The sequence below is a fragment of the Trematomus bernacchii genome, unplaced genomic scaffold (assembly GCF_902827165.1).
Source record: "Trematomus bernacchii unplaced genomic scaffold, fTreBer1.1, whole genome shotgun sequence".
Taxonomy (NCBI): Eukaryota; Metazoa; Chordata; class Actinopteri; order Perciformes; family Nototheniidae; genus Trematomus; species Trematomus bernacchii.
Genome location: NW_022987477.1, coordinates 2,155,850 through 2,174,054, shown reverse-complemented (window position 1 = coordinate 2,174,054; position 18,205 = coordinate 2,155,850). Strand labels below are relative to the sequence as shown.

At 42.2% G+C, this 18,205-nt stretch overlaps 1 protein-coding gene across 1 annotated transcript; it reads left to right on the top strand.

Annotated features, from left to right (window-relative positions):
• Window positions 1-1,337: 1,337 nt before the first annotated feature.
• Window positions 1,338-17,792, top strand: dlec1 (DLEC1 cilia and flagella associated protein). The gene is given in 39 exon segments (XM_034145754.1): window positions 1,338-1,634; window positions 2,346-2,486; window positions 2,566-2,722; window positions 2,883-2,996; window positions 3,081-3,256; window positions 3,335-3,558; window positions 4,368-4,446; window positions 4,524-4,577; window positions 4,579-4,612; window positions 5,311-5,484; window positions 6,118-6,254; window positions 6,482-6,574; window positions 6,760-6,850; window positions 6,957-7,119; window positions 7,275-7,467; window positions 7,689-7,765; window positions 8,045-8,207; window positions 8,305-8,401; window positions 8,496-8,626; window positions 8,729-8,875; window positions 8,964-9,094; window positions 9,211-9,361; window positions 9,912-10,028; window positions 10,317-10,438; window positions 10,579-10,764; window positions 10,841-10,908; window positions 10,987-11,138; window positions 12,332-12,447; window positions 12,551-12,621; window positions 12,706-12,914; window positions 12,988-13,140; window positions 13,210-13,332; window positions 14,455-14,549; window positions 14,714-14,798; window positions 14,897-15,094; window positions 16,496-16,657; window positions 16,759-16,909; window positions 17,239-17,335; window positions 17,425-17,792. Coding segments are annotated over 39 exon segments (5,049 nt in total). The 5' UTR covers window positions 1,338-1,532; the 3' UTR covers window positions 17,540-17,792.
• Window positions 17,793-18,205: the final 413 nt, after the last annotated feature.

Here is an 18,205-nt window from a genome sequence, read left to right as displayed (position 1 = left end):
CTGTGTTTGCTTTCATTCAATCAGCGCCCTGATACCTTTGGATGGAATTTTACCAGCATGGACTAAAAATGAACACTTTCAAAAGGTCAAATGTGGTCCTTTATAAGACAATGTTGCATGAAGTCTTCTATCTATACATGCATTAAGTCACTGCTGTGAATTTTTAAGCATTTTCACCCCTATATACGTGATGTTATGTATGCAGGGTGTTGGCCCGGTGTGGCCCTGCCATTATATACAGAGGTATGCTCCTGCCTCTCCCCTGTACCTTTCTACAGTGCAAAGTAACTCATCACATCACACCATGTCTGCAGTCATCATTATTATTACAAGGTCTCTACGCTATCTTGGCCATCTGATAGCAGATAAAGGCGTCAATCCTTAGCAGAGATTTCAGCAGTTCAAACAGAACAATGTGCTAAAGTAACAACTGATGCATGATAATCTGCTTTGGTGTCTAATATGGAAGGATAATTTGAAGTATAAGTAGGGGAAAAGTGCTCAGAGTGCTCACACAGATCACGCTCTGAGCCTCAGTGACTGCCAGGCTTTTCTTTTCTACGAATTCTCATGCTGGGGCAGGTCTTGATGAGGAAAAACTCTGTCTGGCAAACCACGAGGTGATACAAAGGGAGGCTTAACAATTGCCCCTTTGAGATCCCACTTGAGCACAAGAAATGTGTGTTGTATGTATTTGGAGTTTTTGCCCTCACAAAAAGCAATGTGTTTCAAAATCATTGCTTAAGCAGGAACCACTCTTTTTGCATAATGCCACAGACAATTTGCTTTGCTTGCATTGGTTGGAAAGTACTTTGCATGTCAAAATGTGCGGAAACAACCTATCCCTCAATATCAGTTTGAAGGCATACTTCTGCTTTGTCCATGGAAAACCATATTTTTTAAATTGGTAGCATCGTGGAATAAAGCCCTCATGAAAAGGAGACAAGGCCACACCTCATGACAGTGCAGTATCATGCAGGTGTGATTGTTTTATAAATATATTGAAGCATTGAGGTATAAAGTGTTTTGGCCCATATACTATTCAGTGTGGAGTAGGCCTACTTTTTACTTTACTACATTTACCTGACAGCTGTTAGTTTTACTAATTAGAATAAATAAAAAACGAAAACAAACCAACAAATAGCGAAAAGGTTAAGCACATATGAGGCGTAAATAGCTAGCATATTGGTACAATATTAAACGTGGTTTCTCAAATAATGTGTTTTGGGGCACTAGTTTTATGTTTCTGTGGTTTCCTTCTTGGAGGGCTACAGCGGATGTATCTGTCACTATGGCAACCACATGTAAATAAACATGGCGTAAGGGAGCGAGTACATTTACATTTTAGCCACAGTTTTACCTAGCTAAAAATAGTGTATAAGTTATATTTGTAAGGGAAATAAGTCGTCTTGCTAACGCTATAAGTCTGTTTTAACGTTGACATTTCATGCTAATTCATGTGTTTGTGTTTATTTACGCTAACTAGCTAACTAACTAACTTTTGTTTAGCTAATTAGCATACCGTTAGCTACATGAGCGTCTCCTCCGCCATGCTGGAGGAACCAGAGAGCAGAGAACCCTCTCTGTTTGATCCGTCTGTGAACAGCCACAGACCCGCATCAGGGAAGTCCCAGGTACCTGCTGTTTACCAAACAACCTGTGGTGTAAAGAGTACTCAGATCCATTACTTTAGTTAAAGTACAAATACTATGTGGTTAGAATACTCCACTACATGTAAAAGTCCTTGTTTCAAAATTCTACTTATGTAATACAAAAGTATTAGCATCATAATGTACTTAAAGTACCAAAAGTGAAAGTACTTATTCTGCACAATGGCCCATTTCAGAATAACATAAAATACAGAAGTATTATCATCAAAGTGTACTTAAAGCATCACAAGTAAAATTACTATATCGTATCTTTAAAGTATTTTGTTATTATGGTTATTGTTTTATCCATGTAAGAGTATTTATTTGGTCAATGTTCGACAAATGTAGATACTTGAAATACTGTGTAGATAGTAGCACAGTACTGCATTATACCACATCAGTTTATCATTTGTTTGTATATGTACAAAGTAACTAGTGAGTGTTATAATAAATGTAATGGAGTAAGAAGTGGGCTTCCAAAATTTAGTGGAGTAAAAGTAAAAAGTAGCATACAAGAGAATAGTCAGGTAAAGTACAAGTACCTCAAATGTGTACTTAAGTACAGTAGTACTTGAGTAAATATATTTAAGTGCTTTGTACCACTGCCTGCTACTAAGAATATAATGTTGCTAAACACTAACTAAATTCACATTAAGCATTAAGTCAAATGAACTTTTTCTCATTCTGGTACATTAGGACATTTCTCACGTGTTAGCGAGCACCTTCAAGGACCTTTACACTAAAGACATCATTGGGAAAGACACTTTGTCCAACCTCATCAAGACAAAGAATGGACGCAGCAGCTACCATGACAGATATGTGGAAGAGCTTCAACAGGTAACCTAACTACACAAGGCTTACACACAACTCCATAGCAATGATATATATCTGTATTATATATTTTTTCCTATTACAGGCTCATTCTGAATACAGCCGGCGTATAAAAGAGGCTGACATGTTGGAGAGTCATATCATCCAGGCCAGAGCTCGGGCTGCAGCCACAGAGAGGCAGGCCTACGAGAGGATGAGGGAGAGGATGGGAGACATTATCGATCAACAGGACCTCCTCACAGGTGAGATGGGAATATGATCATGAATGAATATACTGCTGTTTCAAAAAATTACAAGTAACAATTTGAATGATATGTATATGTATGTTTATGCTGCTGCAACGCAAACATTTCCCAAATTGGGATCAATAAAGTACTTATCTTATCTCATGTCTATTTTCAGTCCAATCTGCCTTTTCCTGGTGCGTGGACAAAGACCTTCTCGAAATGAACAACCTCATTTCCCCCCAGGACTACTTACCTACACAAAAACCACATGTGGAAGCACCAGCAGCAAGTACATGAGCCTCTTTTGGATTCATCTTAAATCATAAATAAACAACATGTTTGGCCAGGTTCTCATTTGTTCTTTTCCTGTCAGTAAAATCAAATCCTGGCAAACCCACCGTCTCCTACGCCATGCACGTGTCCAAGGAGCCTCAGGATGATGGTTACTCTTTAATTCCCAGTCCAGAGAAGATCATTCTAGGCGAATCAGATCTCAGCTTGACTTTTGAATCAAGCTCAGTCACCCCAACGAGAAGGAAACCAAAAGAGGTGAGGAGTCACATTTACACCCTTTCAATTAATCAGAGCTATAAGGACTTTTTAACACAAGTGTACTATATGTTTCAGAAGTCCAAACAGACCGTACCTAGACCGAAGTGGAAGGATGAGCCCAGTGCAAAGGACCGAGAAGAGGGACTGGAGAAACTTCAGAAGCTGAAACATCGACAAAATTTCCTACGCAATCCTCGCTTCCTTCCTCCGAGTGCACAGCAGGGGGGCACATCCCTCGTCCTGCCCAGAACCAAAGTGGGGAAGAAGGAGCATGAGAAGAGAGGGATGGAGGAGCAAAGGTAACTGGAATGGGCTAAGTATATCATTCACATTAAATGCAGGGCAGGAAATACCCTGTTAAAGGTCATAGTAGGTCACATCTGAAAATCTACTATGGTGGACAACATTTTCAGATGCATTTTGCCACAGCTGTAGTCCTGAGTCAAACATAGATAGAAGTCCATCTGAAGGGGAAACAAGTCACATCATGCAGTGAGAGCATTAAAAGAGACTCATAATCTGCCTGTGGACACAAACACTGCTCACCACAATCAACACGTCGAGTGTGTCATGTCAGCAAGAAGCATGTGGTAAGTGTGGCAGAGTGTTAATGCTGTGCATACTGTACATGTGGATCAGTGATGATGATTATTATTATAGGTTGTACTCAAAAGGATAGCTTGGATGTTTTTAAATTGGCTAGTTTGAGATATTTTCAAACTATTTTTATCCTACAATTTTAACCACGTTAAAAAAGACCCACTAAAGAACTATATGTTAATGTGTGTGCAATATTTCGAATATTGTCACATCTTTACTTGGGGTGTGGCGACCGACATCTGCTCGGTAAATACACTGACTTTACACAGGATAAGTACCTCTTACAACTTCAGAAAATAGTTTCCTTTAACAAACATTAGTGCAGCTCCAGCTTTGATCCGACCCAAAAGACAATTTCTACTTAGGCAGGTGAAGAAAATCAAATAAAAAATGCTTGCTTTGTGGTTTTGACGTAGACGTTAATGCAGGCAGTGGTAGCTTCTTACCCTGCTCACCACTTCCTGTGTTCTCTGAGAGCAAACTGTTTTGTGATTTTTCTTTTTTAAAGCTCCACTGATGATCCTGTGTTCCTAGCTACTCCCTCAGTGGTGGTTTTCACCGACTACACTGTAGGACAAGTATACGAGGTATGTGTCTGTGATTGAATTATCCTGATATTTTGTCAGCAGAGTGATGTACAGTAACATGTCCCGTCCTGTTCCAGACTACACTGGAGCTGAAAAACTTGACGTCTGCCAGCCGTACTGTCCGAGTCATCCCCCCCCAACACTCCTTACTTCTCCATTGGCCTCGGTGAGCCTTTCCTTTGTTCTGATCGGATCACACAGCTTCTTCAAATCCTGTTTGTAGTCATTAAAGTGTGCCAGATGTCAGTGACTGTATCAGAAGGAATGCCAGGGTGTTTTGACAGATTAAGTGTCTGGAATGCAAAAGGTGTTTTCCTGGCATTCCTGTGTTGCTGTTGCTCTCCTGTGTGTGAACATCAGCGCCACCTACTGTATGAGACTGGCATTACTCCATCCATTAAACTGTGCAATTCAGCATTCATATCTATTCAAACTAATAGAATACACCATTATATACAGTGTTATCTACATGGTATATGTTGTGGTACAAAGTGTATTTTTACTTTAACTTCTTATGTTTATATACATATCTTCAATTCATTTGATCTTATCTTTTTATGTTAATACAAATATTATATTTTACTCAATTTTATTAGATTTCTTACTTTAATTTCAGATTTTTCTATAAATATTTGATTTTGTATTTATTTAACTTTTTATTTTCTATAAATATCTTTATTTTATCTTTCTATTACTCATTCTTACTTCGTGTTAATATAAATATCTTACTTCTATTTTGTTATATTTCTTTCTAAATTGGAGCATCTGTCACACAAGCAAATTTCCCCCGGGATACAAAAATTCTGAATTTAAAATATAGATTTGAACTCTGAAGGAATGTATGTTTTCCGGTATGTTTTGCAGGGAGGTTCCCGGGTGAGGGGGGTGTTGTTGCCCCGGGGATGAGCTGTAAGTACACAGTGCGCTTCGCTCCAAACTCGCTGGGGGAATTTGAAGACTTCCTGGTGGTGGAGACCCAGGTTGAGCAGCTGCTTGTGGTGCCCGTCATGGCCAGAAGACCCCCTCCAATACTCACATGTGGGTCTCATAACCATCTACCAACTTTCCTTTGTTTGTGTACTTTATACTGCCATCAGGGTGTCCGCGGGGTCTTAAAAAGTATTAAAATCAATTTAGTGAAAATTAAGCCTATTAAAAAGTATTAAACGGCATTTTCCAAGGTATTACATTTAGTAGCTAGTTTTCAATAAGTATATAAATTGTCCAAAGAGGTTGTATTCTACAGTCTGCCTGAATGTAATCATTGCGTAGGTGTGTAGTGTGATTCTGTGTAGTTTATTTATGGCATCCCGTTGGATTTGACGTCATCTGAACAGGACATCGCGCGCTCACTGCTTGATAGCGCGCGAAGGTCCGTTTACGCCGGTTGTTAAACAACATCGTTATGGGGAAATGCAAGTTTGCGTCCAAATGGTTGGAAGATAAGGAGGAAGGACAATCAATACTGTATATAGTCAATGTGAGGTAAAGTGTGTCGCCAATGTAACCGGTTAATACTCAAAGTGGCGATGAGGTCTTAAAATGTATGGAAAGGGTCTTTTAAAAGGTATTACATTTGACTTCAGGATTCCTGCTTATACCCTGTGCCTTCAGGATTCCTGCTTATACCCTGTGCCATGCATAATAAGATTTCCCCTTATTATCATGCAGTACCAAGAGTTCTGGAGTGTGGTTGTTGTCTGATTGGAGGAGTCAAGTTCGTGGAGTTCTTGTGCCAAAATGTTGGCGTCAGCGCCGGGACGTTCTGCATCATCCCCAAAAACCAGTGGCCAGCCTCCAACCTGAGGGTACAAAATCCATCTGTTTTCATTTCATTAATATTTTTCCTGCATTCTGTGGGTTTAATGTTCTTGAAAATGTTTTCTCTCATCACTCGCCATCTTGACACCTACAATGTATAATCTCTGAAGCAGCTCGTAACAATCGTTAGGAAAGACGCTAAAGAAATAAAGTTTATTAATATAAAAAGTATGTTTTTTAAATGTTTATCATCTGTTTTTCTTTCTTCATACAGTGTCTGGCAAGAACTCACTTCTCTGAGCAGCCACCCTTTGCGATCAGCCCGTCTCTTTTTGTGCTGCAGCCAGGAGAGACCACTGTAGTCGAGGTGAGCGTATTATAGGGGTATATTTACAAGAAATGTGCTATAATGCAATGCTTATTTAGCTGGATTAAATCCCAGTTTGCATCAGCTGTTCTCACTAAGATGTTTATGTTTCAAATAAATCGGACACGTTGAAATTATTTAAAATCTTCTTTAGATCCGTTTTATATATCTATGTGTGTTTGCAGGTGGTTTTTTTCCCCACCGCTGCTGAGAAGAGCTGTCAGATGTTCACCATAGTGTGTGACAACTGTCAGGTGAAAGACATTTCCATTGAAGGTGAGTCTTTTCAGGCATCAGAAAACTATTCCAATGCAAACATTATGATTTCATGTTCGTCCAGTGTTCTATAAAACATGTTGACCCCTCTGTACCTGTTCCCCAGGTGAGGGCCAGCTGATTGCTCTGGAGCTTGTGTCTGTTTCTGGGAGGAAGGAGCCCCGGGTGGTGGGAGAAGTGCACGACCTCACTGCAGAGCACTTTGTCCGATTCAGCCCCTGTAACCCTCACTCTGTGCAGGAGAAGAGAGTCATCATTAGGAACAACGTGTAAGCATCACACCCTCATACATCGATACTACACAACATGAAATACCAAGGTCTGATTCTCTGTAGCTGACCCTGTGCAACAGAAAAAACACAAGTTTCCCTTCATGGATCATTAAATATCAAATGACTTTCTCTTTCTCTCTCTGGGTCTGAAGCCACCTGGAGCTGCCCTTCCACTGGCAGACCATGAAGCCCAACCTGCACCCTCAGCTCCCAGGGGAAACTCCAGAGCCCAAACACATCCAGTTCCACCCGACCACAGACGGTGTTTTCCACGTCACCCCGATAACTGGCGTTCTTCCCCCCTGTCAGGAGCAAGAGTTTCTGTTCACCTTCTGCCCTAAAGAGGTACACAGAACACAAAAAACAGGGGTTTATATCGAGAAGTTCATCTGCATCATGCAACCAGGTCATTCCATGTAGTTCTAATACACGCAAAAGGCTTTATATATATATATATATCCAACACAAGCTAGATAAAAGCACTACAAGTCAGAGGATAAATATAAATCCAATGCTGTATTTCTTACTTAATACTGATGTTTATTTTACGTTTGTGTTTTCTGAAGTTGGAGGATTACCACAGTGTTTGTCACTTAGTCCTGAGGGATGTTCCCCAGCTGCCACCAGAGTCCAGTGACCACGGGTAAAGATCCTTTAAACAGTGGTAGAAGTGTGTACTGTAAATATTAGTATGTGAACGTACCCTCAAAAGGTCACTGCACACAGTCAGTTTACTAAACAGGAGTGTGTGTGTGTGTGTGTGTGTGTGTGTGTGTGTGTGTGTGTGTGTGTGTGTGTGGTGTGTGTGTGTGTGTGTGTGTGTGTGTGTGTGTGTGTGTTGTGTGTGTGTGTGTGTGTGTGTGTGTGTGTGTGTGTGTGTGTGTGTGTGTGTGTGTGTGTGTGTGTGTGTGTGTAAACCCAGTGTCCTCCAGCCTGTGCGCACTGGCTCCAAGGTGAGCGATGTCATCGTCATGGAGATAGAGGTCAAGGGGTCAACAGAGCAGTACCACGTCCTGCTGGAGCCGTACGCCGTCGTGATCCCCGGAGAGATTTGTATTTGCACGACGACATGCAGGCAGTTCAAGGTCCTTTTAAAGTCACGTTTTTTTAACCTATTTGAACTTTTAATTAAAGATGTCAGATTTCAATGTAATAATTTTGTTTCTGTGTTGTGTGAACTAGATGTGGAACCACAGCAGAACCGCCATCTTTTTCCAGTGGGAACGGATGAAAAGCAGCTGCCATATAATAGAAGTGCAGCCCTCTGCTGGTACAATAGGTGTGTCAGACAATTTGATAAGATGCGGGAAATTGTAAACATTTCTGACGATTTATTGGTGCTTTATTGATTATTTTGTCCTCCCTGTGTCCAGAGGAGAACGAGTGTTTTGATTTCGACCTGATTTTGAACGGAGGGAAACCAGAGAGGGTTGTTTCCAGTCTGGTTTGCCACATAGAGCACCGCCACGAGCCCGTCACTTTGGCAGTGGAAGTCTCTTTTAAGGTGAAAACAAATCCTATCACGAAACACAAAGTAGCTAGTTGGTTACTGTGACTTCCTCTGTGTAGAACTTACCTGTGAAGCTCATTATTTGATGTGTTATAGGGGCCTCTAGTGACCCTGAGTGTTCCCAGTGTGGACTTTGGGCTCCTGAAGCTCGGGGAGCACACTCAGACCTCGCTGATCCTCACTAACCTCACTCAGCTGGAAGCCGGCTGGAGGCTGCAGGAGAGGCAGCACCAACACCCACAGGTACTGAACACTGGGTTAAATGTGCATATTTACACTTACAGTCTAAAAACGTTCAAATGTACAAATCTGTATAATCTCCCTTTCCTAGATTTTAGTGGAGCCTTGCAGAGGTGTGCTGCCTCCTTTGACCTCTTGCAGTGTGGATGTGCTATTTAGTCCCACTTCCTGCCAGCGATATGAAACAGAGCTGGAGTTAACGGTGGAGAATGGAACAGGATGGTAAGGATACATCAAGTTCACTGTTCCTCAATGTGCATTATATTCAAATACAGCTGGAGATGGTGCAGATGGAGATGTAACACACTGTTGATAACATCACCTGTGTGCTGTTGCAGCCACCTGTCAGTGCGGGCAGATGTTCAGACGCCTCAGGTGTGTCTGCTCAGCTGTGAGCTGCTCCTCTCTGAACTCTACATGGGGGTTCGTGCCAGAGCCACCGTCACTCTGTTCAACCAGACGCTGCTGCCCTCTCACTTCAGCTGGATGGTACGCTGGCTTTAATACATTTTATCATAACTTAATTTGAAGTAAGAACAATTTATGTTGCTTTAAATCATGTGGAAAAGCCCTTTTCTGTATGTGTGTGTGCAAGGAATAATTAGTTCAATATGCAAAATTGTTTGGGTACATATTATTGCACAATTTGTGATTGTAGGTAAAGAAAAGTAAATTATTTGGAGATGGGGAGGGCTGTTATGTTCCAAGAAAAATACTAAAATAACACATTTATGAGGTCCAACTCGGAAAATGTTAGTCATGGTTACGGACCAAAAAAACACAACTTTCCTCGATTGCTGTCTCTCACTTTTTCTGAATCTATATTTCATTTGTTCTCGTTGTTCACCCGAACTCTGAAATTGTATTTTTTAAATGATTTCCCCTTGCGTAACTTTTTTATTAACTTACAATGACATTTCTCAACTACAGAATGGTTCTTCATTTTAGTCTCATTGATACAAAATGGCTGAAATTAGGATATCTTCATAAAAATGATTACATTGGTGACATGACTTTCACATTGCCCCCCCCCCCCCAGGCTGAGCTGCAGGGTGAACTGGCTGATCTGTGTTCAGCCAGTTTCGAGCCGTCCTCCGGCACTCTGGGACCTAACGACAGCTTGGAGATCAAAGTCACCTTTACCTCTCACACAGATGTAAGTCACACACACACCAATATATCACACACTTTGTCAATCAACACTTGAGTCTGTGAGAGTGAAGCTTTTTCGTTGCTTACCCCAATTCCTAGTGATAGCTTTCTTGCTGGATATTAGCAGAATTTTGATCAAATATCTGTCACTTGCAATCATTTCCTCAGTGAATTTACATAAATAGAGTACCAAACAACTTTTAGAAACCTCATACGCAATTATTTGATGTATGAAAATATGTTTTAATAATAATAATAATAGCATTTTAATATTGCTTGTCTTTTTGTCCAGGTGGAGCTGACGGAGATAGCTGCTCTCTGTGAGGTCCAAGGGATGAACTCTCCTCTTGTTCTTAGTATCGTTGCTTCCAAAATCAAGAAACTCAGTGTGTCCTACTCGCTGCCAAGTGTCTGGTAACAGCCTTTGCAGACACACAAAACAATACAACACACTAAAGGAAAGGGAAAACCCCAAAAAGCACAATAGGGCCTCTTTAAAAACGGCTATCAAACACCGTAAGTGTTTGGTCATGGCTGATTCTCTCTGCTTCCAGCTCTCCCTCAGGTGATGAGAGCCCCTCAGCGCTGGCACTTGACTTTGGAGACGATGTTATTCTGAAGAGAGCTGTTACCAAGCAGTTACTGATAACCAATCAAACTGCCATCTCTGCGCCTTTCACCATCGAAGCAGAGTATTTCAACTGCCATGCCTCGAAGCCAAATAACCAGTCAGAGAAAAGGTAAGAGGAGGTTGCAGAATAATGAATAATGCATCACTATACTGCAGATGTGACACATTCTGCATTTTAACCGCAGATCCACATACGTCATGAAGCCGCTGCACTCTGTTCAAGCCAAGAAAGTAGAGGAAAAAGCACAAGAGGGTATGTAGAGCACACACCTTTTTGTAAATGAAAATGAAACATTGAGTACACACTCACACTTCCTGTATGTGTTGGCAGAGTTAGTGAGCGGCCTGCTGGCTCATGGGAAAGGAGCCGCTTTCTTGGTCCTTCCTCAAAATGGGATTCTGGGAGCTTTTGAGACGCAGACTGTGGACGTCACCGCCTACACCGACATGTGGGGGGAATACAGAGATCTCCTCGTATGCAAAGTATGATGCCAAACAATGGGGGGAATTCTCTTTATTTGTGCAAGATTCTTCATGTACAGTAAAGGTCCCCTATTATACTGTTTTCCATCCATATATTATAGGTCTCAGATATATACAGAACATGTCTCTGATTGGCTGAAACACCAAACAGATCATTGCAGCATCCCATAATCCCCTCTGTTTCAGCCCTGTTTCAAAAGTGCTGATTCTCTGTCTGTTACTTTAGATGAAAATAAGGAGCCCCTCCCCACGCCCCTCTGAGAGAGATTTGGTTAAAAAGAACACAATGGTGCTCTAGGAGGAGATTCAGGTGATAAGGGGGGGGGGGGGGGGGGGGGGGGGGGGTTACCTTGGTTGCTGATTGGCTAATGGTTACACAAGACAGAACATCGTTATGACATCATAAAGTGGCCAAAATCTGATCAGCTCATTTTCAGACAGGTTTTTATAAAAATGGATCAGGAGAAAAAGAGAGAGAATCTTTGTTCCTGACACTTCCAGAGTCTCTTTCCACAGAGGGGACACATGTTGATGAAGAAGAGACATGAAGAAGAGGGGACACATGTTGATGTAGAAGAGACATGAAGAAGAGGGGACACATGCTGATGTAGAAGAGACATGAAGAAGAGGGGACACATGTTGATGTAGAAGAGACATGAAGAAGAGGGGACACATGGTGATGTAGAAGAGACATGAAGAAGAGGGGACACATGGTGATGTAGGAGAGACATGAAGAAGAGGGGACACATGTTGATGTAGAAGAGACATGGAGAAGAGGGGACACATGTTGATGTAGAAGAGACATGAAGAAGAGGGGACACATGTTGATGTAGAAGAGACATGGAGAAGAGGGGACACATGTTGATGTAGAAGAGACATGAAGAAGAGGGGACACATGCTGATGTAGAAGAGACATGGAGAAGAGGGGACACATGTTGATGTAGAAGAGACATGGAGAAGAGGGGACACATGTTGATGTAGAAGAGACATGGAGAAGAGGGGACACATGTTGATGTAGAAGAGACATGAAGAAGAGGGGACACATGTTGATGTAGAAGAGACATGAAGAAGAGGGGACACATGTTGATGTAGAAGAGACATGAAGAAGAGGGGACACATGTTGATGTAGAAGAGACATGAAGAAGTGGATTTTGCATAATAGGTGACCCTTAAATCTGGTTTCCCTCCTGCAGGTGGGGGATCTGGAGCCCTCGTTCCTCCCCATGCAGATGAAGGTGACAGGCTGCCCTCTCTACTTCCAAATGACGGGCCCACGTCCAGAATACCAGAACCAGGGACCCATCACACAGTCTGTTCCTCACTCCATTTCTCCCTAATTCAATCATCCATCAGCCGTCCTTCTTTCATGCATTCTTCATATTGAATCATATCTTTCCTGTGTGCATCATTAGGTTTGGCACTCATGTTTCTGGAGGTGACACGGTGTCCAGATCGCTTCGCATCAACAATCCCACCATGTTTGGTATACGTGGAATCATAAAAAACGTCCACTCTGGTTTCCCCTTCACTGTTTTCGTATCTAATCTAAATCTTAATTTCCTGCCAGATATTCGCATGGACTGGGAAACCTATAACATCGACCAGAACGACGGTAAACTGGTGGATGTGGTGGTGGCGTACGGAGAAGCCTTTCCTCTTAAAGATGCTGATGGCAACGAGCTGCTGAGCGGAGCTGTAAGGATGTCTGGTGCATCCTGGGAAAGAAATCAGTCCCCAGGCTCTGAGGGAACGAGCCCCTCCCTCCAAAGCATGACCGTGAGTACATTTCACTGATACAAACACTTTTATAGCGTTGCCTCTGGGAGATACTTATGTGTACTGATTTCAGAGCGGGGAGGAATATGTTTCTGAGGATGAAGGTGAGGAAGAGGAAACCTGTCTCTATCCCGCTCCTGCAAAGAAAAAACTCATCTCCGTTCAGGTCAGACCTCATGTGGGCAACCTATCGGATTACCCATACTGCATCACACCCCAGCAAATAGTAAGTCTATAAGATTTTACCCACATTTTGCTTTAACGTATGTGTATATAATTATTGCTTTCTCTCAAGGTGATTCCAGCTAAAAGCAGCGGCACCATCCACGCATCGTTCACTCCTCTGACTCTCTCCGGGTCAGCTTGTGAGTCCAGATCTGTGGGTCTGGCTCTGGGTTTCATGAGTCTAGACTCAGAGGTAACAACAACATTAAACTCTTTTAAAAAGTCCCTATTAGGCTGTTTGGGGTTTCCCTGAAGCGCCTCCATTGGACTCCTTTGTTTACTTGAGGAACATATTGACATCACTGTGAAACACTTGCGCTTCTATAGAGTGCCACAGTGACGCGTCCTAAAACCCAGAAGTAAGTTAGCATTGTTACCACTTCCGGTTCCTTCGACAAAAAGCAATGAGATTTCTCCATAGGGTTTAGGAAGATAGCTGGAAATAAGGTCTGTGGTTGAGACACATTGAAGAGACGGATCACGTTTTGTTCTACCACATTAAATCCATCAGCAGTGACCCCACTGGTGATTTCTGAAGAGTTGACATGTCTGAAAAACGATGGTTGTTACCAAGTGGCTGAATAGGACTCCAGAAGTTGTCGAGGGCCGTTGTACGTCATTACGCCGAACACGTAAACACTGCTCTAAGTTTGTTTGCCCTGTTCTGCTTGAAAGCAAGTCCCTGCCTCCTGCAAAGTGTTCAAACAAACGCTTCAACTCGTACCATTTAGAATCTGTATGTTTGAATATGGATCTGAAGTTGGCGTGACGTTGAAGCAGCGACCCTGCTGTAGTTCCTTTATAGCATAACGTTAGCATTTTGCTTCTGGCGATTAGATTTACGATTAGAAAATTATAAAAGTAGGGTAGACATGTGGAGATTATCCGGCTGAACAAAACGTGATCCGTCTCTTAAATGTGTTTCAACCACAGACCTGATTTCCAGCTATTTTCCAAAATCCTATGGAGAAATTGCGTTTTTGTCGAAGGAACCGGAAGGAGTTTACTTCCGGGTTTTAGGACGCGTCACTGTGGCACTCTATTGGCTAGCGCTCCAACACATTGTACGTGATAGACTAAGGGGCGGGACATCTCTAAGCGGTTGACCAATCACAACAGAGCTGGCCAGCTAACCAATCAGAGCTGACTGGGCTCTGGTTTCAGACAGAGGGTGAAAAGAGGTGCTGCAGCACAGGCAGTATGAGAGAAATAAGGAGCTTTTTGAACATTAAAGCATGGAGACATGTCCCAGTAGAGACAAATATGAACCTGAAAATGACTCTGATGAAACCCTCATTATTGTGTGTGTTTACAGATGGCTGCCTGTGTCCCGGGTAAAGTCATCAGAGCTCAGGGTTTGGATCTGGATCCGCTCAGAGTGGATCTACTAGCAGCCGTTAAGCCTGCAGCGTGAGCAAATACAATCACACTTACTGTATTCCCCAAAACACCCCGAACGCTTCCAACTCTATTTATGTTTCCTAAATTGCAATCAGCTGATGTTGTGGACGAAGGTGGCTCAGAGGTGGTCTGATTGAGTTGCATGTCTTCCTCTTGGCTCTGTGTGTCTGCAGGCTGTCGGTGCAGATGGAGGAGGACGGGGGGGCGCTGCAGTTTCACGCCTCGGCCGGTGATTTACTGACGGCAGAATCAGAGGAGGTCAGTCTGAGAAAACACACACACACTGAAGTACACAGTATTGATCCCAGACAGTGTTTCTCACTCGTCACTCTCTGGTTGTTTTGCTACTGAAAAAGCTGCTCGTTCGGGACTTTGACGTCACGCGGGCCCTTCAGCTGAAAAACAACTCAGAGATGCTGCTACACTTCAAACTGGGGGCTCAGGATCCATTTTTAGTGCTCAGGCCGCGGAGTAGAGTCCAAAGCAGCAGCTCCAGCTACCCCCCCACTGCAGAGAGCCAGACCCTGCTGCTGCAGCCGCAACACAGCATGCAGGTGAGGAGAGGAGAACATAACACTTACTTATACGAGAGGAACGTGTGTTGAATGATTAGATTAAATTAAATACTTGATTGATCCCTAACTGGAACATTAGGGTTAGGGTTAGCATTTCACTGGTGTAGCATTGGAGAGAATGTACATGCGCTAAGAGCCAATAGCATTATACATGAAAGTGGAATGGTTAAGTGTTATAACTACAGGCATAACAGCATGAGTAATAAAACTGACAAAAATGCTTAAAATAGGAGGACATTTGTCGACAATTCCCAATTCTTCTTGTACAAATATTCTTGTTCATCTTTGATCTTCCTATGTCATGAGCAAGTAATACAACAGAATAAGTTACAATACTCCTTAATAGACCATTCTACTACTAAATATATACATATACATTATATTGGAGTCCGGTAGAGAAAGAGAAAACTAAAGAAACCATGAACTGTGATGTTCAGTTTTCTTGTGTTTATCGACAGAGAGATGGCAAAAGTACACACATCCTTTACTCAAGTAGAAGTACAGATACTCGTGTTTAAAAATACTCTGGTGAAAGTAGAAGTACTGACTAAACTTCTTTACTCAAGTCAAAGTAAAGAGGGCTTTGAAATGTACTTCAGTAAAAAGTACCCATAACTAGCAGCTGTTTTAAAGAGTACCTGACCTCCCTTTAGATTAATAGAACAATAATGTCATTGTTAGCTAAGGAATGTTTCCATGCTGAACAACGGCAACATGACAACGTTTTCATTGGTCCCTCTTCTTTAGAGAAGACCAGGAAATGATGGATACACGGATCGTGTTCAAATCAATAGGCACGCAATGACTCTAAATAATAATGATCACGCCACCAAACACACATTCAAACTAAAGGAACCAGCCTGTTTGGGAAATGTGAGAAGTAGAAAGTACAGGTATTTGGGTTCAAAATGTAAGAAGTAGAAAGTACAGGTATTTGTGTTCAACATGTAAGAAGTAGAAAGTACAGGTATTTGGGTTCAACATGTAAGAAGTAGAAAGTACAGGTATTTGTGTTCAACATGTAAGAAGTAGAAAGTACAGGTATTTGGGTTCAACATGTAAGAAGTAGAAAGTACAGGTATTTGTGTTCAACATGTAAGAAGTAGAAAGTACAGGTATTTGGGTTCAACATGTAAGAAGTAGAAAGTACAGGTATTTGTGTTCAACATGTAAGAAGTAGAAAGTACAGGTATTTGTGTTCAACATGTAAGAAGTAGAAAGTACAGGTATTTGTGTTCAACATGTAAGAAGTAAAAGTAAGTAGTGGAGTAAAGTACTGATGCCAGAAACATGTACTTAAGTACAGTAACAAAGTATTTGTACTCCACTCCTTCCCACCTCTGGTCGTCACTATTAGGATCTTTCCCCTGTGATTTCCAGGTGAAGGTGTCTTTCCGCTGCTCCCTGTCTCTCCTGGATCATGCCGAGCAGACAGAGGAGGAACTTCCTCCCGGAGTTACGCTGATGCATTGTCCTCCAGGGGGGAGGAAGCTGAGGCTCCAGCAGAACCTCCTGATTCACTACAGCAACAACAGCCTGCAGGTCACACACGGTCACTTTAGAAATGTGTAAAAAGGGGAAAGAATATACTATACTGTGTAATGATGTGTTAGTAATTGACCTCTCACATCTCTTCTGTACAGACGGTGCCTCTCGTTGCAGATTTGGATCTCGTTTCGATGTGTCTGTCCAGCGACTGCATCGACTTTGGGATCTGCCACATCGGACAGACACAGACATTAGACGTCACTCTGCAAAGCCACGGAGCGCAGACCTACTGGAAAGCAGTTATAGGTCAATACTGACCTGTCTTCTACATATTATTGCCATTCACTTCAGTGCTCTTTCACTGGAACTAGGGTTCAACTTGGCTACACTGACTGGGGTTATGTTTATTTTTGTACACATGCATTTTTTGGCCTGTGTTATTATTTTCTGTAGCAGTTAGAAAGTGTCTGACTCATTTTAATCATTATAACCTGTGTGTGTGTGTGTGTGTGTGTGTGTGTGTGTGTGTGTGTGTGTGTGTGTGTGTGTGTGTGTGTGTGTGTGTGTGTGTGTGTGTGTGTGTGTGTGTGTGTGTGTGTGTGTATGTGTGTGTGTGTGTGTGTGTGTGTATATAGAGTCAGATGAAGGACAGGATGTGTTCAGAGTGACCCCAGACTTCGGGCTCCTCGGCCCCGGCTGCAGTCTCTGTCTCCAGATCAGTTTCACTCCCAGGTAACAAACAAACCTCCATTATAATGTGTCCATAGAGAGGTATTCAAAACATGCCCAGGTTTCAGCTGTTTGCACGTTGTGTGTTGCAGTGATGACGGAGAGTTCAGGGCTGCGGTGGTCCTCTGGTCTCCTCTGGTGAAGCCCCCCCTCACTCTGCAGCTGCAGGGGACAGGGTCCTATGATGGAGTGCACTGGTCACACTGAGGGTCCTCTCAACACCACAGTCACATAAACACAAATACATCCATTTCTATAAGCCCTTTGTAAGATTGTAAATACATTTGAAGAGCAACTTGTCATGTGTATGTCAATTTATTATTTATAAATGTGCTTTTAAAATGAACTTTAATTAAAAAAGCCACTTACTAACCTGCTGTTTAACATGCAGGTTTCATCGAGGTATTAAGGCAAATTAGCATTATCTGAGCATGCAAAGATAAAGGTAATCAAAACAGCATCGAAATGCTTCTAGTCTCTTATTTTGTGATGATTCAAATCACTTTTTTTTAATCAGCACAGTCTTGATTTCTAGTTCTCTACAGTCCAGGAATTGGATGTGACACCATGTGATAAACCCTGGAGACTATTTTCAGAACAGGAAACAACAGGAGATACCAGGAACACCGGACACTGCATCCATTTACTAGTGATTTGTTAGTAAAGGGGCCCTATTCTGCTGTTTGGGTGTGTTATATAGGTATGGCAGGGTGTCCTCGGGGTCTTAAGAAGTATTAAAAGTTGATCAATCAATTTAGGGAAAATTAAGGCTATTAAAAAGTATTAAACGGCATTTTCCAAGGTGTTACATTGTGTAGCTTGTTTTCAATAAGTATATAAATTGTCCAAAGAGGTTGTATTCTACAGTTTGCC